The sequence below is a fragment of the Acanthochromis polyacanthus genome, chromosome 6 (genome assembly GCF_021347895.1).
Source record: "Acanthochromis polyacanthus isolate Apoly-LR-REF ecotype Palm Island chromosome 6, KAUST_Apoly_ChrSc, whole genome shotgun sequence".
Taxonomy (NCBI): Eukaryota; Metazoa; Chordata; class Actinopteri; family Pomacentridae; genus Acanthochromis; species Acanthochromis polyacanthus.
Window position 1 is genome coordinate 34,894,867 of NC_067118.1, and position 24,677 is coordinate 34,919,543.

The 24,677-nt window shown below is 41.0% G+C and overlaps 2 protein-coding genes across 5 annotated transcripts in view; one reads left to right on the plus strand and one right to left on the minus strand.

Annotated features, from left to right (window-relative positions):
- The window catches only part of cacna2d3a (calcium channel, voltage-dependent, alpha 2/delta subunit 3a), a 127,163-nt gene that overhangs the window by 9,978 nt on the left and 92,508 nt on the right, over positions 1-24,677 (minus strand). For all 3 annotated transcript variants that reach the window (XM_051949245.1, XM_051949244.1, XM_051949246.1), the window contains 11 exons: positions 23,564-23,609; positions 22,998-23,095; positions 22,799-22,892; positions 22,425-22,520; positions 22,134-22,255; positions 21,211-21,288; positions 4,515-4,576; positions 3,610-3,654; positions 3,454-3,516; positions 2,122-2,192; positions 81-156 (listed from right to left, as the gene is read on the minus strand). In XM_051949245.1, coding sequence (XP_051805205.1) covers positions 81-156; positions 2,122-2,192; positions 3,454-3,516; positions 3,610-3,654; positions 4,515-4,576; positions 21,211-21,288; positions 22,134-22,255; positions 22,425-22,520; positions 22,799-22,892; positions 22,998-23,095; positions 23,564-23,609 — 851 coding nt within the window. The remainder of the gene's footprint in view (positions 1-80; positions 157-2,121; positions 2,193-3,453; positions 3,517-3,609; positions 3,655-4,514; positions 4,577-21,210; positions 21,289-22,133; positions 22,256-22,424; positions 22,521-22,798; positions 22,893-22,997; positions 23,096-23,563; positions 23,610-24,677) is intronic.
- On the plus strand, positions 8,602-14,583 carry LOC110949660 (leucine-rich repeat and transmembrane domain-containing protein 1). 2 transcript variants are annotated; one of them, XM_022191817.2, is made up of 4 exons: positions 8,602-9,344; positions 11,075-11,459; positions 11,584-11,789; positions 13,101-14,583. In XM_022191817.2, the coding sequence occupies exons 1-4, from the start codon at positions 9,179-9,181 to the stop codon at positions 13,628-13,630; spliced, it is 1,287 nt and encodes a 428-aa protein (XP_022047509.1). In that variant the 5' UTR covers positions 8,602-9,178; the 3' UTR covers positions 13,631-14,583. The 2 variants fall into 2 exon arrangements, with proteins under 2 accessions (XP_022047509.1, XP_022047510.1); XM_022191818.2 differs by having other exon boundaries at positions 9,057-9,419.

Here is a 24,677-nt window from a genome sequence, read left to right on the forward strand (position 1 = left end):
GACACTAATAGCTGTAGGCCCAGCTTTGCATGGATTGCAAACAAAGAGGTGAAATGGTCTAAAAAATATTCAGCTCTTACATCCAGAAGTGTGTGTCCACTGGCGCTACTCTCTGAATAGACCCAACACAGAGCCTGGTAGTCATATAGGGTGACCCTAATGAGATAAAGATAGAAAAGACAGAACAAGGAGGGAGAAAGAGCATCAGAAATAGAGGTAAAATGAAGTAAAGAAAGCGTTTCTGCTTTGACTTTTCATAATATTGTTTTGCCAGGACAATATAGCCTGGGTAAGGTGATATAAGTCTTGATTCACACATTCTCTCTACTATTACATGCCCGTGGGGCCTTCTTGGACTTGCTGTGTGGGAGCAGGAAGAAAAGAACCCACCTCTGCTGTAACTGCTGCTCCTTTACCTACGAATAATATATTGGATGGATGTGGCAAGAATGGGAAAAGGAAAGCGGGTGAAAGCGGAGAGCTTCCTGAGAGGTTCCTCAAAGTGATGCAGGAAGGTGTGTGCATTTGTGTGTGTGTGTAGATGATTTGGGGATATTGGAGGGATATCAGAGGATTTAAGGGCTTAGTAGACCCCGAGGGTGTGAGATCTAGGTCTGTCTGGGTGAGGTTATTGAAAGGGTTTCTGACTCACACAAACACACTGGACTCTTTCTCTCATAGCCTTGCCTTTGGACAGGTTCCTATATACTTGACAATACTTAGTGTGTCTCTCCGAGCATGTGGGTGATGCCTGAGTGGGCCCGGTATATCCGCAGCCCTGGGCGATGTTCAAACCTCAGTCACAGCACCGGTGACACACAGCCCCAAAACACCGCCAGGAACCAATTAGTGCTAAGCCAGGCCACATAATGGTGTTAGCAGCAACGTTAGAGCAAATGTAATATCTGTGTGTGAGTGCGTGGATGCGCGATTACTCTATGTGGGTGTGAGAGTCACAACATTTTTATAGATTTCTCTCTCTGTTGCTTATTTGGAATGATGGACAACGCAAAAATAAGTAAAATAATTTGTCCACATTCATCTTCATCTGCAGCCTTAATGTTGACCAATAAATTCGGGCTGGCAGTTTGCGTCGACTTTAAGCGGTGCATTATTATTTTTTTTAAATCAAGACAAAAACTGTACTTCAACACATTAATTCTCCACAGATGGCAGTGGCTTAAGACAGCTCGTACTGGATTCATTAGTGTTAAGTTCTAAAGGCTCTGTTACTCATCATGTTAATACTTCACCAGCGCAAGTCATATTATTCATTCATCATACGCCGTCCTCAATTTGAAAAAAATCCCCCATCATCCGACATTAAAGATTCAGTGAAAGCACTCGTAGGCCTCTTTGTTTTTGTGGATGGGTCTGTGAACTATTTGCTGTCAGCTTTTGAGGTTCATCCCTATGATATATAGGCGGGGGTGTCTACTTGTGCGATGATTTGTCATCCATGATTTTTATACCCTAGGACAGAATGGTAAAAATCTCCTCACCCACGTCGTGGATGCTTGGTACAGTTCTGCCGTAACGTTGGAGATGTGGTTGCAAGCTTCCGCGCAATGTAAATTTACACTTACTTGAGCAACTAAGTTAAGATTCAAGACCATCTCACTTTGATACTACAGTCAAACTAGAATTTGTGTCTGTCTGTCTCTGCTTTTCTGCATTTCTGCTCTGTAATACGGGTATCCTCCTGGATTAGATTTCCAAATTAATTGCAGGATGTCACCACCCACTGCTGCTGGCATTTTCCAGGACACAGAGATTTACAACGAGCGCAATATGCATGCCTATATGCGTTTGTTTCTGTGTGTGTGACTTCAAGTTTCTCCTAATTCTTTTCGTTTCAGGAAAAGACTTGCTGTAATCCCCTAACGGAGAACTCTGCTGAGTGAGAGGTCGGAGTTCAGCGCTGAATAGCTCAACACGATTGGCCGAGTTAAGAGCTGTCAGCACGAGGGGAGACATGGTCTCATTTTGCGGCCTGCCTGATATTATGCACATACATTTACACACATGCATACATACACACACACACACACACTCGTACATACACTCTATCTAGCACATCCAAGTACACACTCAGACACAGATGCAGCTTTAAAACCTTACCTCTTGAAAGAGCCCATCTGCAGCAGCTTACTCATTACAGCTCCTTCTGCTTCACCAAAAAATTTCCCTGTCTGGAAAATAAAGAGATTTTCTTTAATACAACAAGTCATGATAAATTGTAATTGATTTAAAAATATTGTTAGTATAGCTGGAAACATTTGCAGCTTCAGAATTTGACACATTTATAAAACAAGCCCTTAATTACTCAACTATAAATCACGCAAAAACGACCAAGTAGCCGCGGCTGAATAGCAAATCTCATGATGCTGGTAATATTACTTCTAGGCAAAAATCTTGCCCATTATAAAGGGCACCGAAATTCTAAATACACCCGCAAAACCTTGTTACATGACGCAAACACACAGCAAAAAAAGGCTAAAAGGCATCTTCAGATTTAGCTGAGCTGGAACTCTGTGTTACACTTAAGGTTCAGAAACAAAATCCAGAGGACCTTTGTGGTACTTGAACAACAATCATTTTCATTACTGAATACTCTACCACTGTGTCAGCATCCAGAAGGGTTTGGAAGACTGTAGCTGAGTGTTTGGCTTTGTTTCTTCTTCTGTGAAGTGGGTTAAAGAATGCTACTTCATCTCTCAGTGAACAAAGCTTCATGTTTCGATCTTCTCATGGTGTGGTCAGCTGTATTTATAACCTGGACAATGGCTGCCTTTTGATTTACTTGCACTAGTCGCTGATGATCAAATCCAGTGCCATCACTATGTCACTATCATAGCTTCTTGTGTTTTCAAATGTTTCTAAATATAGCATGGCCTGAAATGACACAGCCTGTTAGATCTGCTGGCTGACCCGAGCAGACCCAGTCATGACCTGTGACATAGCCCAAACAGCATTTTGACGGATCGCACTCATGCTACCTTGTTAGCGAATGACATTTTCACAACAATGAGATGAAACCAGTGGACAAGTAAAACGCTAAATGTAAACCCTAAATTAAGATAAGCTAGAGCAGTGGAGCCCTCAAAGTGAGAGACTCATGAAAAGCACATGCAGGGTAACGGAAGGGCAGTGACAGCCAGCGGACTGGCTTCTGGATGAGCAAGAATCAGAGTGACAGCATGTCTGGTGACAGCTAAGCAGTGACTATATGCTTGGGCAGCAGCACGTCTCATTGAGAGCAGTCTAAATGGTAATATGTATGTTTGAGATGCATAAAAAGTGACTTTAAAAAGGAAACAAATCTGAGTTTGAGAAGTAAGCAGCAAGCAGCTCACCTTGCAGAGAAACAAAAATCTAATTTTCTCACTGTGATTACTTGCGCCTTTCTATTCATCAGCTCTGAAGTGTCTTTTTGCATTTCCCATGTCTCACCAGAGTATAGTCCTCTGCCACCAGAACGAAGCCGTTGTTGTCGATGAGGTAGCAGTTAATATTCTGTTGAACAGAAAATGTAGCATTAAAGCAGTCGTAAGATGCAAAAATCACACAATCATGGAGGGTTGATGAAGAAAAGAAAGGCTGACTGACCTCATCATCACAGCTTATGGAGCATTTGCCATCTAGTGCTGCACACTGGAAGACAAAAAAAGACATGTGCATGTGTATGTGGGCATTTAAAGACATGACTAATCTTTAAAATAATAATAATAATAATAACAATTTGAGCGGGAGAGGCCTTTTTGTGTTAAAAGTCCCACCAAAAACTTGACTTTTGTGAACCTTTAAGTGATTTAATACTGACTATAACAATATACAAAAAAGCAAATAAAGTGTGGTACACATCCATCAAACAGAAGCTTGCAGTGAGATCAAAATGATAGGCTAATTATGTCAAAATTATATGTCTCACTGCAAAAATTCAAACTTTAACCAAGTCTATTTGTTCTTATTTTTTAGTCAAAATGTCTTATTCCACTTGATTTAAGATACATTCACTGAACAAGTGACATTTCAGCAAGATGGAGGGACTTGTTTTAAGACAATGCATCTTCAATATATTGTTAAGTCAAACAATCTTGAAATTATCTTGTTTTGTGTTGTATTTTACAAGAAAACTCAAAATAAGTTTTATACATCTCAAATTAGGAGGTTACATGAAAGCCAAAATCTGTTTTTGAGTGAAAAACTGCTTCTTTTTAGCATGTCTGGCTTATTTTAAGACACCCAAGCATAACAATTCTGGCGAAATATAGCTTAAAATACGTTTTCCCAGATAATTTTAAAAGCTCAATATTCTAAATACCATATCTTATTTCAAAAAATCTTACCAAGCCATTTTTCGCTTGTTCTACTGGCAGATATTTTCATTTATTTTAAGGTAAAAGTTCCTTGAAATAAGTTTTTTTTCTTATTTTGAGAGGGGCATTTTTTCCAGTGCATTTGAATAGATAATACATTTGCTGTTTTTCAAAATGATTCCTCTTCATGTGTACCTGTCTGCTGGCGGTCCAGAATTTCTTCTGAAAAAACTCCAGTTTCATCTGGATGCCCACAGCTGAAAGAAGCACAATGCAGTCACTGAGACGTAGCAACAGGCCATGCGTATTTCTGTATGTTCAAGTGCATTGTCATCTTCAAAAGTCATCCTACAGGCAAGGTGGAGCATTAAGATACACACAAAGTCAAAGTGTATCATTTGTTAACCCTGAAAGAGGGAAAAGCCACAAACAATTCCAATGGAGAAAATCCCTGTGAGACAAAATGGGTCAAAAGGGCAAGGACACACTGCATCACACATGTGTCAGGCTGTTTTTCTGGGAGGCTGAGTGCTGGTGTGTCTATATAATACTGTGCAATGTTCACACATGTATGTGCAGATGCTGCTAACACTCTCAGAATTTCCCATGATTCTAAACCAGAGCTCATTCTCCACGGGCACATGAAATCCATCCCTTTCATCAGCCTGCCTCCCTGTTGATATCCCGACAGTCGATTCCCGAGTTGGTACACAGAGCTGTTCTTACTTCCATAAGCCTCATCTCAGCAGGTCCCTAAAATGCACAGATCTGACCAGAATTCCTTGCCTGGAAAAAAAACAAAAAACCATCGCTGACATTAAATGTGTCAGCTTTTTTCAGAGTTGGCTGTGGAAAGATTGGCACATTCACCACAGGCTTTAAGTCCCTCCCTCTCCTTCTCATCCTCCTCTCCCAGTACTCCATGCTACTGAGACTCAAAGGACCCTAGCTCTCGCTCAGTGGGGGTTTGTCATACTTTGGGGGTCTATAAATCTTTCCAGGAGCAAATTTCAGAGCCTCATCCAAACGGAGAGCAGGCAGGTAGTAAACTAAATGGAAGGGAATGAGGCATTTGAATGGATTTAACAGCTGGGAGGTATGAAAGATATACTGATTGGCATGACATTTGTTAACTTACTGTATCTAGCTGATACAGTCCACATATAATCTACAATTATGCATATACATATATATGTGTGTATGTGCATGTGTGCATGTGTGTAGGCAATACAGCAAATATATGCAATACAAACTGCTATTTTACTGTCTTTATTTCAGCTATGAGAATTTTCTTTTCACACAAAATGAGGGAAAATGCAAAAGACTGAATGCAAAGTATGGAGTGCATTCACTTTTAAAGGGCAGTGGAAGCTTAGTCACCACAGACCTCCGTTTAAAAAAAAAGGCAACAGCTTGCCAGATACACAGTTTATTTCCAACCTGATTGTCCCACATTTGTGCAGACATGCTAGCGAATTCCTCTTGAAAAAAAAGTAGCCATGCCACAAAGCACGTATTTACTCATTTATGAAACTATGGAGGTGTTTGAAATTACACATTATTAAAATTCCTTCTTTAGATATGTTGTTTTTATTTATTCTTTATTAAATAGTAGCTATTTAACAAATATCTTCTCAATATTTCACCATCTGTGCTACTGGAGTCAGTCCTGTCATATGAAAAAAATATCATGAAAATATAATACATATATTTTTTGTCAATTTGATAAAATGATTATTCTCATTTTGCCCCATTTGCTGATTTGATTTTAATCTGGCTTATATATACACAAATGGGGATACGTAGTAGTATAACAGCAGTATGGCTATACTGTTTTAGAATAGGCACTACTATTATTCACACTACAGGACACTGGCAGTTACGTATGTAGCTTAACTGTTGTAGTAGTGGGAGCATTAACTGTACACTGACATTGTTTTTCAGCACAAAGCTTTATGTTACAAAATAAAACACAGAAAGCGTCACCAGATGCTAACATGTGACGGCATTTTATCAGTGGGAAATATTCCTTCGGCTTGCATTTAGTTGAGTGTGTTTGCGTGTTTAAGAGCGGTGGGGTGCTACTGTGGCCTGTTTTAGCTCTTGCCCAGAGGAACAGGTGCAGATTATCCCGTCATAAGCTTTGCCAGATCCTTTCAGCAGCCCACCATTTCTACACCCACATGGAAAACCCAGGAGGAGAGGCTAATTTAAGATGCTGGGCAACAGCTATGGAAACACACATGGTACAAAACCAGGAAGAACCTAAATCATTAGGACAATTGAAGACACACGATCATCTATGCTGACAAAGAACTGCAAAACAAAAAACTGTGACCAGGGAGGAGGAAAAAACAAACAAGTTGTCAAACGAAAGGACTATGAATTCTATAAGATAAAATCTTCACATAATTTGAAGATGCTAAACTATTTTATGTATACATAGCATGTGAAATGAATAAAACTAGATTTTAAATGTTGATACATGTACATATATTGAGTATCTGCACAGCAAGGAAAAATGTGTTTAACTTAAATCCAATAGGAACAGTGCAGGAGTTTGATCTGTGAAATGGCATTAGAGGTTAAAAGTGCACTGATGTTGGCTGTTACCAAGAAGTCGGATCAAAACAAAAGCCTAAATCTGTCTCACGAACAGTCAGGAATTTTCTGTACTGAGGGGGGAACATTTAATTTCCCTAGGTATGATTTAAAAACTTGGGGGTATTTATGCTCTGAGCTGGGTTTATGAGTCCAAAGATGAAGAGACATAAAATCCACTCCAAATCCACCCCATCACCAATCTCCTATCAGTGCAATCCCAGGCAGACACAAATGACAACCCACTTTAAACCCCACCAATATTTGGGATTCTAATAAGGATTTTATGAATGTATACGTCCATCAGCGCGAGAGTGCATCTGAGCGTGGATATTTGCTCATGTACTGCAGCAAAGGCAATTAAAAGTGTCTGAACTATGCACGCTAGGGTGTTGTTGCTCTCTGATCGAGTGTGTGCACGCATCAATTTACATTCCAGCAACAGCAAAAACACCTCTAGGACAACGACGCACACCCCCACACACACACACTCAAGCACGAACACAGATTTTCCTGAGAGATGGAGCGATTCACAAACTCGGTGGCACAGCAACAACACAGCACAGGGGGGTTTCATTTCAAGATGCTGAGCAGCTCCCAGAGGAGGAGCAGAACAAGAAGCTGCATGACACGGGCTCCACTGACCTCTCCCTTGTGTGTTCTCGTTTAGATGAAATTGACACTTGATCGATTGTCGTAAAATTCCAGTTTTTGGCCAAATCTCAAATGGCTCTCTGAATTAGTCAAAAGATTTAAAAGAAAACATCACATGCAAAGAACCATCTTTGTAGTTTGCCCTTAAGGCCTTCATGCCACATGCACTGAATGCATCACAGAAGATGTGTGAGTCACACGGTGAAAATACGCTATTCGGGTATGGGGAGGAATTGTAGGGCATGGTGTTTCTCTCTCTCTCTTTTTGTAAATTGATGATTAACATTTTTAGACATTGCAGCACAAACACAAACAGACTGTCTAGACACATAAACCATATGGGCATTTAGCAAATACAAAGGTGTCATCACACATTTGAGGATGAAATGTGCGTAGGTGTGCCACTCAAATGTGCATACGAGTGTGGATGCGTGTGTGTGCGTATGTGGGTGTGTGTTCAGGTGCATGTTCCTGTATGTGCATTCATGCATACACTAACTGCTCGAATCTGATATCTTCACTCACTTAGCACAATAAATAGGATCTGGTGACACAAAGTGACTTCAGTTTTTAATGTACATGACAAAATGAAAATAACTGCCATGCCCCTAAGCAGGAAAAAAAGAATATAAATATGGATAAACTGGAGGGCAAATACCAGGGAGGATACTGAAAGCCAAGGTCAGCTTGTAAGCTTTATCATTTTCATCGTTAAAAATGATTCAATCATTAATCTCATCCTGTCTCTTCCTTTGTTCAGTTTTTTTTTTGCTTCTCCTTGAAGTGACCCATGAGCTTAACAGTCAATCTATTTACATGCAAAAAAAAGGGAAAAAAGCTATGTAAATGTACTGCAACAGCTTAATATCCCACTGTGTGTGTGCATGCGTATGTGTGCATTCGTGCGTTCTGTGTTGCTGTGCTGGGGGCGTGTTCTGCCAGCCCTTCTGCCCACGGCTCACACATAATATCATCAGAGTATGCCAGAGCAACGGACATCCTCTCACAATGTTCACCGCGCGTTCAAGTGTTGGAGTGTTTGCGTAGACACACTGCAAGACAGATCTTGTTCATTTCTTGCCACAGATATAGGAGGTAACGTGAATGTCAGCGAACGTGTTTGTGCTGTGATTTAGGAGGCACAGCTGTCCGCTGGGAGATGACACACCATCACACTCACCAATACAACTGGGGACAGGGAGAGCGAGAGAGCAAAACAGAGAGAGAGAGGCAGAGGGAGAAAGAAAGAGTGCTGCGATGGTCTCAACAAAAAAGAAAGCAAAAATTCAACTATGTCAAGCAGAAACAGAGGAAAATTAAGGGGAAAAGGAAAACAAATACAATACAGAAAAAGAAAATAAGAGGTTGAGAGATAGTGAGAGAGCAACTGAGAGACAGAGACAAGAAAATAAGCAGCTAGATAGATAGAGAGAGAGAGAGAGAGAGAGACAGAGAGAGAGAGAGAGAGAGAGAGAGAGAGAGAGAGAGAGAGAGAGAGAGAGAGAGAGAGAGAGAGAGAGAGGCAGAGCTTCCCAACTCCAGTGATTCCCAGACTGGCTGGCAGTGAGCTCTGTGCTCTGATCTGCCTGCTCTGATGGGGTTTCATGCCCTCACAAGTGTTGTTGGGGATCCTGAGGGCAACACAGGTTTCGGCTGTTGATCTCGTCCTCTCTAATTCTCTCCTATTGACCATATCAGCCTGCACAGATGAGAGTCAGGACAAGCTAATCTCAGCCTTACTGACGGCTAATGGATCATCAACCAATGACAGTGAGTACAATACAAAAAGGGAGCTAAAAGAACACTGAACGCAAGCGGTCCAACGACGACTGGCAGATATGAGAGGTAGGAGCTCCATGTGTGTGTTTGTATATGTGCATGGCTGGGCAGGCCAGCGTGCTGATCACTGTTGTATAACAGTGATCACAAAATATTTGCTTCTCACACTGAAACAGTTGCATGCAAAAGCACATTCACATATTTATGTCTATTAGCATTGCCTCTGAATTTTTGCTGTTGCCATTTGGTATTGAAATTTGCACCAGGCTGATTTAAAGTGGTACTTGCATGTCATTACAAACTTATTTGTGTGCACTTTGCACTGGAGGGACACATCACAGCAAAGAGCCATTCTCCTGTGTTGACCTCATTCCAGAGCTGCTGTTACAAAGCTCCACTGAGCTGATGCTGTGTTCATTTCTGTCTGTATGTGCACTGTATCTATATGACTTTGTTTATGAGTAAATGTACACATTTGCTCATGTGAGTCAATGCATTCTTGCATACACACACTCAGACTTCAATAACAAGGATGCATTACACAGGGCTTTGCACTACAGCGTGTTAAATCTCAACCCAGCCACGTTATGAGGCTTTTTTTAACACAGTATCATAACAGCAACACTGCCAAGAGCCACTGTAACAAAGTAACATCTGAGATTAGACCTGGGAGCACGTGTGCATGGATACTTGTAAACTTGTAAATCATTATTCGATGCAAAAGGTCCACTAGACAATACTTTTATTAATGCAGTAGTTCCATTTGAATTAGCGGACCATGTTATGACATTTATTCAAGGAAAAAATCATGTATTTGTCATAAAACACTGCTGTTAACTGCTGAATGCTAAATGGCAGTTGTGTGTGTATAGTGCTGTGTTCAGTTTCACACACACCTTAATCACACCTAATCAACCAACCACCTTAGTGATTGGTTGATTAGTACTGCTATTTGCTGCACGGTGTTTTCGAATATATTTCCGGAAAGAAGTATCAGGCCTTTGTGAGATTCGGAGCTGCCTCCGACAAAGGCATCATTTTGATTCTTGTGGGAGATTCTGCCTGATACAGACGAAAACGAGATAGCATCATTTTGAGAAAACATTAAATATTCCCAGGTATGAAAATTGCCGTGAAATTGCTTACAAAGAACATTTTAGTTGTTGTGCCTATGAAAATAGACATGGTGCTGCTTATCTATCTGTTCAGTATCTGCCACTGCAACTTGTAAACTAGCTGCATTCACAGGCTTGGGTCAGAGCTTCATTTCATTGAGCCTCGAGCTAGTCAAGCCAATGCTATAAATACTGCTGTAATGTTCCAGAAGGAATGGACATGTGAAGTTATCTCAAAGGGAATCAGACACCCAATATGTGCTGCATATGGATTTGTGTGTGGGTGAGGGGTTATGAGGCTTTGGTGAAGTCACCAAGGGCCACTGTCTAAGGGGGTGGGAGGTAGGAGTTGGCTTATTAGTAATGAGTTTACTTTCTTGTTATCAGACAAACAACATTATCGGAACAGAAACTAACTGAAATAAAGACTTCATGCATTTATATATATTTTATTCATGTAACAGTAGAATAGGATATTACTGAAAGTGAAATTAAAATCTTTAATCTTTCAAATATGGACGTGCAGCGTGTTTCATGTATGGCTGCAAATAATCTACCCGTGCTTTTAAATGTCTAATCCAATACTATGTCCTCGTGTCTCCACAGTGATACTGGTGTGTGCTCTCCTCTCCCCCCTGTCTCTGTCACATGCCTGTCCAAAGGAGTGCAGCTGCAACAGCAACACCAAAGTAGTAGACTGCCGGGGCCGAGGCCTCTATGATATCCCTCGACGACTGCATCCTGACACTCAAGAACTGTACCTCCAAGACAACCGTATCAGGGGGCTGGGATCAATGGCTTTCAGGGAAATACCCCTTGTCCGCATTCTTGATCTCTCTAATAACTCTATAACATCTATTTCGCCAACTGCTCTGCTCGGTCTGAGGACTCTGCAGCGCCTCAGCTTGGCCGACAACAGCCTCAGAGAACTCGACAAGCGGTTGCTGGGACCTATCCGTTCACTTTCGCACCTCGACCTCTCGCACAACAGGTTAAGTTTTGACATTGGAAAAGATCACATTTGTTAAGTTGCCTGTCCAGTACATACTATAAACTGATGCTTATGTAACTCACTGAATCCTGTCTCGTTTCCATCCCACTGCCCCTTCTGTCAGCCTGTGGGGTTTGCCCGGAGTCATGGGGGACAGTTTGCAGAACCTCAGCCACCTGGGGCTAGCGCACAACAGGCTGACAAGATTGGACCGCTCCCTGTTGGAGGCTCTGACTCACCTGGACAGCCTCACACTACGAGGCAACCCCTGGAGGTGTGACTGCCAGCTTATAGGCCTCAAACTCTGGCTGGAGACCTACCTCTTTAAAGGTGAGACTGCTAGAAGCTCCAGGGGACTGAAGAATGTCTGTAGCTTTTCCAGCGTTTATTCATCACAATGCCTTTTCTGCTGGGCATAGTGTTAAATTATGGTAATACTGCGCTTTTTATAAAGGAACATATTCTTGGCATTTTGACTTTATTGAATAGTTCCAGTGGAGATATGCAGGAAATGTGGGAAGGAGAGCAGGGGAATGGGGTGAAGCAAAAAATGCAGGAAGCTGAAAGTTAAAGCAGGGGCTCAGCTGCTGAGGGCACCCATGTGTTCTACACTTTAATCATTCAACCATTGGATCAAGCTGGTGCAGATGGCCTTTAATAGAACCAAATATCTTAAAACCAGCAGCACAGAGCTGATGCAATCATTTGTGGTAAAATGGCACTTTACAAATGACAATCTCTTTTAAAGATTAAAAAGGGACCCCAAATGGATTATCTGTTTACATGCTTGACACAGCGAAGATAAGACCATGTTAAAAGTTCTGCTCAGCTATTAAAGATGTTGGAATGAGCAGTTAATTTGATTAGTACTGTGTAAGAAATGAAGACTACTAGCAAGTCAGACATGTATTAGATAATATGATGGCTTACAACATTTACAGCTTTAACTATTCATGCACAATCTCACCAAAAGACTGAGCTACACCCAGAGGGAGTTAATAGGGGCAATTAAGCAGTATTTGTCATTGCGAACCACATTATTTCCCATGCTACATCAAACCTTGCATGCATTAGATAACAAAATTACCACTGTACAATGAAAGCTCGACTTGCTCGGAGTTGACTGGCCCGCCTACACGCCTATGGTGCCCTGACACAGTTTTCGTCTTAAAGGCTGAAAATTCTAATTACTGCAAAACAGAACAATGGACTGAGATACAAGGATGTATGCTTAATAGCAAACCAGTGGTTAATCAGGCAGGCAGAAAGGAAGCGTGTGACAGATCGTGCTCGACACGAATACAGAGAGATGAATAGTAAAGAGTTTTACGGGACGCGCGGAGGGCAGCTTAAGGAGTTCTAACTCAATGCTTTCCCCAACAGAATCCATTCATTCGTTTCTTGTGATCCCACTGAGTTTGAGCTGTTAATCATATCACACTTGCTAATGCTGACCCATAAAATAAGCCAACGAACCCTAGATTTAAAAAAAATACGAAGTTATAGGTTGTTTTAGACTAAATTATGATAATTATAATTGTGGTTTCCTGCTGCCAAATAGGAAACAGGTAATTAGCAGTTCTCCCTATTCCTTCCTGCACCCACATTGGTCTTATCTAACTCTTTAACTCTGATCCCAAGGTGGAGTGGTTGACGAAGTGCTTTGCTCCCAGCCAGAAGATATGAGGGAGAGAGACCTGCAGAAAATCCCTTACCAGCTCTTCCATGCCTGTATGACTACAAGCTATCATTACCTGTTTGCCAACATACACCACCTGGAGTCGGAGAGGCTAATGCGAGGCCACACCCATGGCAACCACGCTCATCCCTCCAGCCACACTCTCCACGTCCCCATGGCAATGGGGGAGGGCTTCGGTGGCGGTGGGGGAGGCGGTGGGGGAGGAGCAGGGGGCATGACAGAGTGTGAAACTAAGCAGAGGCAACGGCCTGTCAACTTGCGTCATGCTATCGCCACAGTGATCATCACCGGCGTGGTGTGTGGGATCGTGTGTCTGATGATGCTGGCTGCAGCGGTGTATGGATGCGCCTACGCTGCTATCATGGCCAAATATCAGCGGGAGTTAAAGAAGAACGAGGAGTTGGCAGCAGCGCAGGGAGCAGATCATGCCACAGCAGATGAGAAGGAACCACTGGAGAACGCCATCGCCTAGGAGACGATAATATTAAACCTGGACTTGAAACCCGGGCCTCAACCCTTTAACCTACTCGTCTCTGGATGCAATGTGTGTGCATGTATGTTTGAGAGAAAACAAAAAAGAAGAGAGAGAGAAAGAGTGAGATTCTTTATTTTTGTCTATGTTCACTTCATTTCTGAGACTTGGGTAGCTAAATTCCACAGGTATTTGACTATGCACTGATGAGAAGACTATCTTCTACTGTATGCGGGTTTGAGGGGCAGGCCAAAGAATTCAAACATATAAATTTCATTTTGTCTGAGAAATGCATATCATTGATAGGAACAAATTGCTATATATTTATAATTGTGTACTTGTAGGTATAATAGTAAAGCTCTGGTATTTATAAAATGGATTATAGAATTTGGTTGTTGTCCATGATTTTGAGTCTGTTTTTGACGTAATTTTGAAAACTCATAGTAGGCAGCTGATGTCAGTTATGTCCTAAGTTATTTGTATCATTGATGTGAGTGTCTGAGAGCAAGAGTGAGACTGTTCATGTCAGTGTTTCATTTGTGCTTGAGCGTATGGGTGAAGATGTATACTGTGAGCTCATATTACAGAGAATTATGCGTCTGTGCCTAATACCGTTATAAAGCTTTGAGGAGGAAATATGTTTTTTGGGATATTTTTCTGACGACTGAACTGAAAATGGGAAATTCGTTGAAGCAATAATGAAACAAACTAAAACGAAAACAACGACAACAAAACCCGGACTCAGCCTTGTTGTTTTTCTATGACTTTATAGGTTCATCAGTCTGAGTTCTCATTCTGCTGCGCACCATCACACCCACACACACAAACTTTTAGAAGTACAGTTTTTTGAGATCAGTGAAGTCTTGTTTGTTAGTGAGTTAACGCTGATTACATAATGGTAGTCATGTCCTTCAAAATGTATTATATAAAATAAAAGGAAATATTTTACCTGATTACTGTATGTACACTGGCAATTAATTTCAGAAGGTATGCATGGGAAAACTATCTTTTAAGGAGGTGTAATTGGGGGAATATTAAGTCTACTTTATAGTGTAATTCTCAACAACTTAGAATAAACTAGGCAGTTTGCCACCTTGATGAAATGTCAGAGTCTGAGTACAATAATGACTCATCTCAATGCAGAATTTTGTCAAACCCAGTCAGATTTTCTGTAGCCAAAATCCTCTGATGAAAAAAAGTCACTTGATGCTTTGGTCATGTTCTCATGTCGATAATACACATTGAATTTAACTGAGTAGTAGTTCTCAATTTCTCGATTCATGGAGGGGAAAAGCAATTTTTTTTAATGTTTAAGGCTTTTATGGGTTATCTTGAGATTGGTATTTATTTATCAGGGTTTTGCCCCTCTGAGTTTAATGTGCTGCTGGGACATTTTTATTCTTTTGGGTTCTTAGGATGATTGATCTTTTTTACATCAAAAACTTGGTAGTTAAAACACACAGAATATTGTGGGTTATACTTGCTATTGTGTTAATAATTTGGGAGAGATAAGTGTAAATACATATACACTACCAGTCAGAAGTTTGGACACACCTTCTCATTTAATGTTTTTTCTTTATTTTCATGACTACTTACATGGTGGATTCTCACTGAAGGCATCAAAACTATGAATGAACACATGTGGGATTATGCAGTAAACAAAAAAGTGTGAAATGAGTCAAAACATGTTTTAGATTTTAGATTCTTCAAAGTAGCCACCCTTTGCTATGATTACTGCTTTGCACACTCTTGGTATTCTCTCCATGAGGTAGAACCTGAAATGGTTTTCCAACAGTCTTAAAGGAGTTCCCAGAGATGGTGAGCACTAGATGGCCTTTTTACCCTTTTCCATCTCCTCCCAAAACATCTCGATTGGGTTTAGGTCAGGTGACTGAGGAGGCCAGGTCATCTGACGCAACACTCCATCACTCTCTTTCTTGTTCAAATAGCCCTTACACAGCCTACAGGTGTGTTTGGGGTCATTGTCTCATTGAAAAACACATCATGGTCCAACTAAACGCAAATCAGATAGGATGGGATGGTATGTTGTTGCAAGATGCTGTGGTAGCCATGCTAGTTCAGTGTGCCTTCAGTTTTGAACAAATCCCCAACAGTGTCACCAGCAAAGCACCCCCACACCATCACACCTCGTCCACCATGCTTCATGTTGGGAACCATGCACCTTTTCTGCATCACACAAAGACACGGAGCGTGGAACCAAAGATTTCAAATTTAAACTCATTAGACCAAAGAACAGATTTCCACTGGTCTATGGTCCATTCCCTTGCATTCCTTGGTCCAAACAAATCTCTTCTGCTTGTTGCTTTTCCTTAGTACTGGTTTCTGAGCAGCTTTTTGACCACAAAGGCCTGATTGGCGCCATCTCCTCTGAACAGTTGACGTAGAGATGTGTCTGCTGCTCGAACTCTGTGTGGCATTCATTTGAGCTCTAATCTGAGGTGCTGTTAACTTGCGATTTCAGACTCTGGTGACTTGGTTGAAGTTGTCCTCAGCAGCAGAGGAGACTCTTGGTCTTCCTTTCCTGGGGTGGTCCTCATGTGAGTCAGTTTCATTGCAGCACTTGTTGGTTTTGCAACTGCACTTGGTGATACATTCAAAGTTTTTGTAATTTTCCAGACTGACCGACCTTTTGGCGGGTAGTATATATCAAGGTTGTCTCTTTGACATTATACTTTCCTTATGGATATTGCATGGCCTTCCTTTTTTTCTGATGTAGTTTCCTGACAGAATTGCAATGGATTACTGATATCAGATTATAAATCAATATTTTTTATTTGTGTTATTTTATTGTATTTAAAATGTCACAGCGAGAATACTGAGGCAATGTTTTTAGGTGACATTCAAAATGTAGCTTGCTGTGCACATTGCAAGCATCCATTATTATCCATCTGTAATTAGCTATCACAATCGATTTTTTTTTAGCTCATTCAGTGCCGTGTGAAGCCACATGAATGTAAACAGATGCCTTTGGTACCAACGCCTGACCTGACTTTTATGGCTCTGTGTGTATTACGGCAGCAGACTCACTGCACGTGGATCAGGATGTGACCACAAATACTGACACACACAAGAAGACACGCTGGCACACACACAGGCCTGTACGGACACACACAGTAACATTGTGACTCAAGTGATGTCTGCAGGGCCCGTGGTGTGTGATGTCATCAGCCTGTCCTGTTAAGTTAGTGTATTAGCGTATTCACAAGTCTGCAGCTCAGTGGAGCGCAGGGCAGCGAAAACTGGCCCTAACCGGCCTACGCTAAATTTGCATTCTAGCCTACATCTCTCTTCCCATCTGACTCTTATATAAAATCATCCTTACAGACATCCCCCGATCTGACAAGCATGATCGTCATTACTGCACATCAGCACCCACAGTAACAATAGGGTCTTGATAAATCCTTGCTGCTGATTAGTCATTTGGATCTCTGCTAAGCAGGATTTCAGAGAACGCTATTATCTTAAAACAACAGTGATTAAGTCAACAGGGTCAAATAACACCGTGGGCTGGTGTAAACTGTGGGCTGCTTGTATACCACTCTGCTAAAAATCTGACAAGCGCATGTGCATGTGTGTGTGTGTGTGTGTGTGTGTGTGTGTGTGTGCGTGCGTGTGTGTGTGTGCGTGTGTGTGTGTGCGTGCATGTGCGTGTGTGTGTGTGTGTGCGTGCATGTGTGTGTGCGTGCATTATTGTGCATGTGCTGTGGCATCGCACAGACTCTCCCATCTCTGTCCTTCTGCTTCAGTGGTTTCCCCCAGGCCAAGAGTACCCACAATGCACTGCTTTCATGTCAACGCATTCAGGCACCGTGAAACAATTTTCTCTTTCTCTGCCCTTTTTTATTTCCCCTCTTACTTTATTCCTACATATCCAAAAGGCTTTTCCCTTCCTCCTGTCGTCATTATTTCTTTCCTCTGCCCGGATTTTTTTCTGTGATTCCTCTGCTGGCATATCAAGCCCGCATACGTCAACAAGAGAAGGGACATGGATAATCATCTGAACATGTGTTCTCTTAAGCAGTTTGATGAATTCATCCTTGTCATCAGAGTATTTAGAGAAATAGCCAAAAATGTAATACACATGTGATTTCAGGAAAACCTCAATAACTTCAATTTCTGAATCCAACCTGAAACTAAAAAACCCAACAACAGGAAGAAATTCAGTGAAATCTGCATCACTGATGGTGAACAGTGTGGGATTGTCACCACAGACAGCAGGCGTAAAACTGTGGTTCACTGTGACACACATGAGAATTACCTGCTGCTGACAGGCCTGGCCATCAGTGTGTGATTTATATGGAAAAGTATGACATTCCAACTTTGAAGTAAAGCAGAAATACCATGCTGAGAATACTAAACAGCTATTAGATGTTAAGTGGAGCAGTTTAATATACTTTTGGATAACCTCATCAAATGACATAAAAAAGCAATTGGCAATTCTTCTGCAACCTTTGACCAATCGCACTTTTTGCACTTTTTGCACTTACTACAGGTTTTTCCTTATGTCTGAATTCTTGCTTGTGTTGTACGTCGCTTTGGACAAAAGCGTCTGCCAAATGAAATTGTAGAATTGTAGAATTTTACAGAATGAAAAAAACGTTTCATTTTAAAGTGTCTCCACATTTCTTACATGAATGCAACGCAGCAAAAAAAGTGCAATATTTCCCTCTACATTGTAGTGATGTAGAAGGATAAATAAGCTTGAAACTGACATAGTCGAGGAATATTCTTCAGAGTTGTGCTCGGGTATTACCTGAATACTGCATGGAAAAGCATGAAACAATAATACAGAGCATGGGCTGACTGAAATCTATCCATCATGTTCTCTAAAGAGTAGAAAAGTAAAAACTTCCATTAAACAGTATGCTTTTATTTTTGTTGATTTACTTGGATGTATAGCCTTCAGTGTGCAGACGGATGAATGTGCTTTTCTGTGAGATGTCAGAGGGTCTGGATGCAGACAAAGGAAGCAGGGTACACGAACAAAAGTCAAACTTCAAAGACTGAGGTTTTCATAAAGATCACTATAGTCCATAAGATTAACCAAAGAAACAGCAGGAAAAGGTTTGTCAAAAATCCACAAGTCAACAAAAACACGAGAAACAATGTAAGTAACCTGAGGAGTACAAAGCCGCGACCGGTTTCCCGCCTCAGATTCTGAGATGCTTTTCAACCAGGTTCAACAGTCAGGCTGAGCTGGTGAAGGTAGGAGCTCCCTGATGGTCTCAATTACTGATTTTAAACATCTGTCCTGTTTTCAACAACCATTAAATATTTTTCCAAATGCAGTTGTATCCAGATGTGGAGACCGATGATGACAAATTTGAAGTTTGTCAGCCTCCTAGTGAAGATGCTGCATCTCAATCTGCAAAAGCGAATCTCACCAGGTGATGCCCTGAAGCATTGGTTTCTGACCCTCAGCATCAAGGACAATGGTGACAGCAGCTCTCAGTAAGTGCTGGCTGGATGGATGGATGCTGGATGGTATATCTGATGGAATGTTCTACTAGTTGATGAATCTGTTGAATCTTTACTCATTCACTTGTCGCTCTTCATCCAGTGGCATGGTCTCAGCTCCCTCTGTGAGTGTTTCTCCAGTGGTACAATCATCAGAGGAAGGTGACGCCTCAGCAAACACACACTCAGCTGCCAGCTGCTCAGGTGTTGAAAATGATCCTGCTGTTTGCTGCAAACATGAAGCCTCAGATGAAGCCACCTCCTCTCCAGACGACGCTGATAGAAATGACACTGTTGCTGCTGATGAGTCCTCAGAGAGCTCTGCCAAAGCGGACAATCAGACAGTTTCTACAGAACATGGTCCAAAGGAGTCTCCAACAGGAGATCTGAATGAAGCTGCGCTCACCTCTCCTTCAACCGTCATTGTTCAGACTGACCGCTATGATGCCAGTTCAACTGATGAAGGTCCAGTAGAAACTAATACTGCTGCTGAACTTACAGATGAAGTGACGGGTGAAGCTAATGATACCACAAAGGCTCCAAGGAGACCTCTGAAAAGAGTCCGTAGATTTTTTTGGCAGTGTGTTTAGAACTCTGTGCTGTTGTTGCTCTGTACAAGTTACAGAGTGATTCCATGTTATTGTTAACCATTTCATTTATTGTTTATTTTCATTTATTGTTTATTACAGTATTTCACTCATTGTTTACTATTTCATTTATTGTTTATCATTTCATTTATTGTTTACAGCTTCGTTTATCGTTTATTATTTCATTTATTGTTAACCATTTCATTTATTGCTTATTATTTCATTCACCGTTTACTATTTAATTTATCATTTAAAATTTCATTCATTGATTGCCGTTTCATTTATTTACTATTTCATTTTTATTTCATTTGTTTCATTTATCCTTGCAAAATAAACAAAAATATCAACTGCATTGAATGTCCTGAGCTGGAAAAGCAGCAGTTTAAGGTAACAGATAGATTAGATTTAGCAGTTTGTGTAAATATCAGGCAAATGTTGCGCACCAAATTGTTTTTTTCATGTTTATTTGAACAGTTGAAAGAATGGATCTAATTAAATTTATTTGAAAAGAAAAATTAATTCACTCAAAACTCAAATCAGTTTCTGCAGCTTCCAGCGCCAAACAACACGGAAGACACAGTCAAATGGTGCGCAGGATAAATACGAAAAACCTTGCACATTACTGAAGATGTTATGTAAAAAAAAAACAAAAAAAAAAACAACCTTTGATCACATACAATTTGTTTTCGCGTTTTTGACCTGTCATCCTCATCTCAACTGTACAAGACTACATTAAAAGTACTACATTAACCTACAAACTTACAATTCGCCAGCATCTCATTTTGCCTTTGTGGAAATGTATTAGGTGATGAATGAGGTCATATGACAATCTTCCTACAAATAATACATAACTGCTGTGAAACCATACATACACATTGATCCTCCCATTTTGCCGCCTGCTTCCCATTTAATCTGCCGTTCCTTTCCTCTTTAACCAAGATGATGGCTACCAGAACAAGAGCTGCATTTCATACCATCAAATTACTGATTGCACCAACTTGCATTATATGGGCGTAAATCTGTGGGGCTTCTGAGTCACCAGGACGCGAGATGAGGCAGACCACAAAGAAATCATGGAGGCCACAATATGTCCTAAATAGGCACAGAAAAAATCAAATGCAAAAAGAAAAAAAAAAACAAATGCACAAAAGGCATTTATGAAACTGTCTTCAATTAATATGTTTAGGAATAAATTCTCTTTGATGCACATGTCCATGTTGTGCTTTAAGATTATGCAGAGGCAAACTTGCAAATAATTAAAAAAAAAGCAGCACAGTCAGAATATGTGGGCAGCGAGAGGGGGCGACAACTGCAGACCAGGAAACCAAAGCAAAGAAGCAGCATAAGGAAAAGAATATTGTAGCTTTTCTCAGTGTAGAAATGTGTGTGTGTGTGTGTGTGTGTGTGTGTGTGTGTGTGTGTGTGTGTGTGTGTGTGTGTGTGTGTGTGTGTGTGTGTGTGTGTGTGTGTGTGTGTGTGTATGTGTATGTAAGAGCCATTTGAGTTCCGACTTACCCGCAGCTATGGGTGATTTCCTCTCATCCAGAAGCTGAATGGCAGTACTGGCCAATACAACGCTCTTGTTTTCTGATCCTAAACCACACACATAAGCACACACACAAACACAACCCACACAAACACACACACACAAACAGTTCACATCACAGTCGCATCGTAATTCCTTATATTAGTTCTGAACTGACCACAGGGTGTTTGGAGAGACAAACACCAAACATAAATACCACAGGGTACTATTTCATGGCTACATAGCCAGCTGCCTCAGTTCGGAGAGGAAGAGTGCATCTGAGGCAAGTCCGGTGAGTAAATAAGAGCCTTTCAGATCACTTGTATTAGCTGGCACTAATGGAAAGCCTGAGGCTGAGGACAGATGAGAACACATTCTCCCTTTGGAGTAACCATTTTTGGGGGGGAGAAATGGTTCAACTGAATATGTGCGAGGTGCTTGTGTGTAAGTATACGTGTGTCTTTTTGTGACTATGTGTGTGTCTGTATGTGTGTTCTGGGCAAGTGACTATGGAAAGGGCTGGACCTCTTCCTAACGTATCTGGTTTCAACCCACAGCAATCAGGCCTATCCACAAGAACACAGCCCAGAATTAATAAGAGAGGAAGGGGAGGTACAGACGTATGGCCAGAGAAAACGGACAAATATGGGTGAAAGAGGAAAAGAGGGGACAGAGAGCATTTCGAAAAGTTCCACTAATACAAGTGACGGTGTTGAATTACTTGTGAATTTGACAAAATGCAAGGCTGTACTGAATTACCACAAAATAGAACTTGGTTACAGACAATTTGGAGGTAGCAATCTCATCATAATACCACACTAGTAATGGCTACTGTAAGGAGCTAGAAAAGATTTGCATCTGACATTATGGGATGAATTGGTTCATCATTATCAAAGTGAAATCTACAACTAACCTATGTTGAAAGGCAGCGAGTAAACAAAGGTGCCAGGAACTTGTTCTGCTGCCCTTTTGTACCAGAGGGGAAAGTGATCGGCGTTGAACACCCCCTCTTTGTCTTCAGCTGTCAGGAAGTCTCTTGAAACAGACAGAAAACAGAGGAGACAAATGATGCGCACACAAAACATAACATCTAGCAGACAAACTGGAATAAAAACCAAAGAAACAATCAATGCAACATTTCAATACGCACTTCAGTTCATGCGTACATGCACATAAGTTGTATACATACACTCAGCTCACTTACTGGTTTGTAAGTTCGTCAGGTACCACAAACAGGTTGATTCTGGACAGTCCTGTTCTGGTGCCCAGGTAGGCGATCTCCACCCCTTTATCTGAGTTCCTGAAAAGTGTAACAAATACATAGATGTAGGATTGAACAGCAATATTCAGCTTTGAAACAACAAAAGAACAGATTTTCATTCCCTTACAATAATTTTACTTCTCAGTGTCTTATTTGTGTCTGTTGCAGAATTAATGCCATTTCCATGTAAGGGAGGAAAAAAATCACCTATGAAAATTGATCTTTGACCACAGGATTTAGTTTGTGTTGCATCCATATTGAACAGTTGCTGTTTTCAATCACAGCATGGAAAAACAAGAACAAAGTGGGCGACATACTCAGATTTATTGAGCACGAGGCTGGTCCAGTAGGCTTCTAAAGGGGCAGTTACAACCGCATCAAACAGCACTTCCTGAACCAGCTCCTTGTCACCTAACAAAGCAGAAGGCATATATTCATATATAAATCATTGTCATCAACTTGCCAAAGCACAAAAAAACAGTTCATATCTGTTGGTTGTGGAGGAGTCAAACTAACATTGTAGGTGGGGCTCGTGTCCGCTGAGGTAAAGTTTGATGGCTTCTATCTGCGACAGGTAGCGGTGCTCTGGGTGCTCGTCTGTGTTGCAGTATGTCCTGTAACATGCCAAGAGTTGAGAATATGAACTGATTATAATAATACATAACACACAGTGATACCAGGCTCCAGAGATTTTCCTTTCCAAATTGATTTCTTGGCTAATTGCTGAATGTCTGCATAAAAATGCAATCACTGCCTACCAGCGACAGAGAATTAAATGCGATCTAAAACAAAGATAGTTTCTTTTTTTCTTCATTTACAAAGATTACTTTGAAAAGCATTTACTCTAATGTGTTTAGATGCTGGTTCCCAATCCTACCGACCACAAGTCATCAAGTGACACAAACACTCAAGTCAAACAGACTTCACTAAAGATCCCAAAGCTGTTGTAAAACTGTTGCACTGCAGTGAAATCATAACTCTGATTGATTTTATAATTTGGCAGTTTATTTAGGATAAAGCCCAATCACAGCGTCACTTAAACAGGAGAAGAGGATGATATAACACTGTCTGTACACTCTCACCATTCGTCTGCCAGCGCCACATCAGGATGCTCCAAGTCATGAAGACCTGCAATGAAATGAGAATGTCTCAAAAATAAATAAGAAAAAGCACTCAATGTGAACTCATAATAATAGGGGGAGGCATCGACATCTCAAATGCACACACTCTTAAACACACACTTGGGGTGAAAAATGTGTTTTTTGAATGGATGTGACAGGTCTGATTAGATCAGGAAGAGCCAAGTCATGCTCAGAGGGCTCTGCATGATAGACATGTTTAGAGAAACACACAGACAGTCTCTCTCGCTCTCTCTCTCTCTCTCTCACACACACACACACACACACACACACACACACACACACACACACACACACACACACACACACACACACACACACACACACACACACACACACACCACCAGCACATGAATATTAACATGCATGACGCCTGACATGAAAATAGACATCTATACAAGGAGACACACACAAGCAGGGGCAGACACACACACACACACACACACACACACACACACACACACACACACACTGTCGAGACAAGGACACACACCTACAGAACTACTAAAGAAATATTTAACTTCCTGTTCCACTTGTGGCTTTTAAATTCATTATCACTGTGTTTCTATTCAGTGTGTATGTGAGGATCCCTGTGTGAGTGTAATAGCCATAGTACTGCAGAGAATAGGGGAAAGCAAAACTATGCAAAAAAAAGTTCCATACTTACAAAATTAAAGTCAAGATGAGTGGTGTAGAAAAAGCAGGAATATCTGCCTAAGTGGTGCTTTGCGGTAACATTTTATGCAACTTTATACTTATAATTTTGAAATGCCATGTGACTTTGGAGACTTATGATCAGATTATATGCATGATTACTACACAACATGGTAACTATACAACATAATACAAAGCAGGTAAAAGTAGCTTCACGTCAGCTGGGTACAGCATTAAAATGCCTTAACCCAAAAGTAGTACCAGCCTTTTAACATCTGCTTCATTTATACTGAAAAAGAATAAAAGTTTGCAAGCATTTTATTTGTGGAACTCTTATAGTACAAAACACATCGTGATTCAACAATGCTACTACAGATCTCAAAATGTTAAAAAATATTGTTTT

Bases quoted from the DNA above. Each gene is read 5' to 3' on its own strand.
- LOC110949660 (XM_022191817.2), top strand. From the start codon at position 9,179: ATGCCCTCACAAGTGTTGTTGGGGATCCTGAGGGCAACACAGGTTTCG. The intron at 9,345-11,074 runs GTGAGTACAATA...GTGTCTCCACAG, and splicing joins TGGATCATCAACCAATGACA to TGATACTGGTGTGTGCTCTC. The intron at 11,790-13,100 runs GTGAGACTGCTA...TCTGATCCCAAG, and splicing joins GGAGACCTACCTCTTTAAAG to GTGGAGTGGTTGACGAAGTG.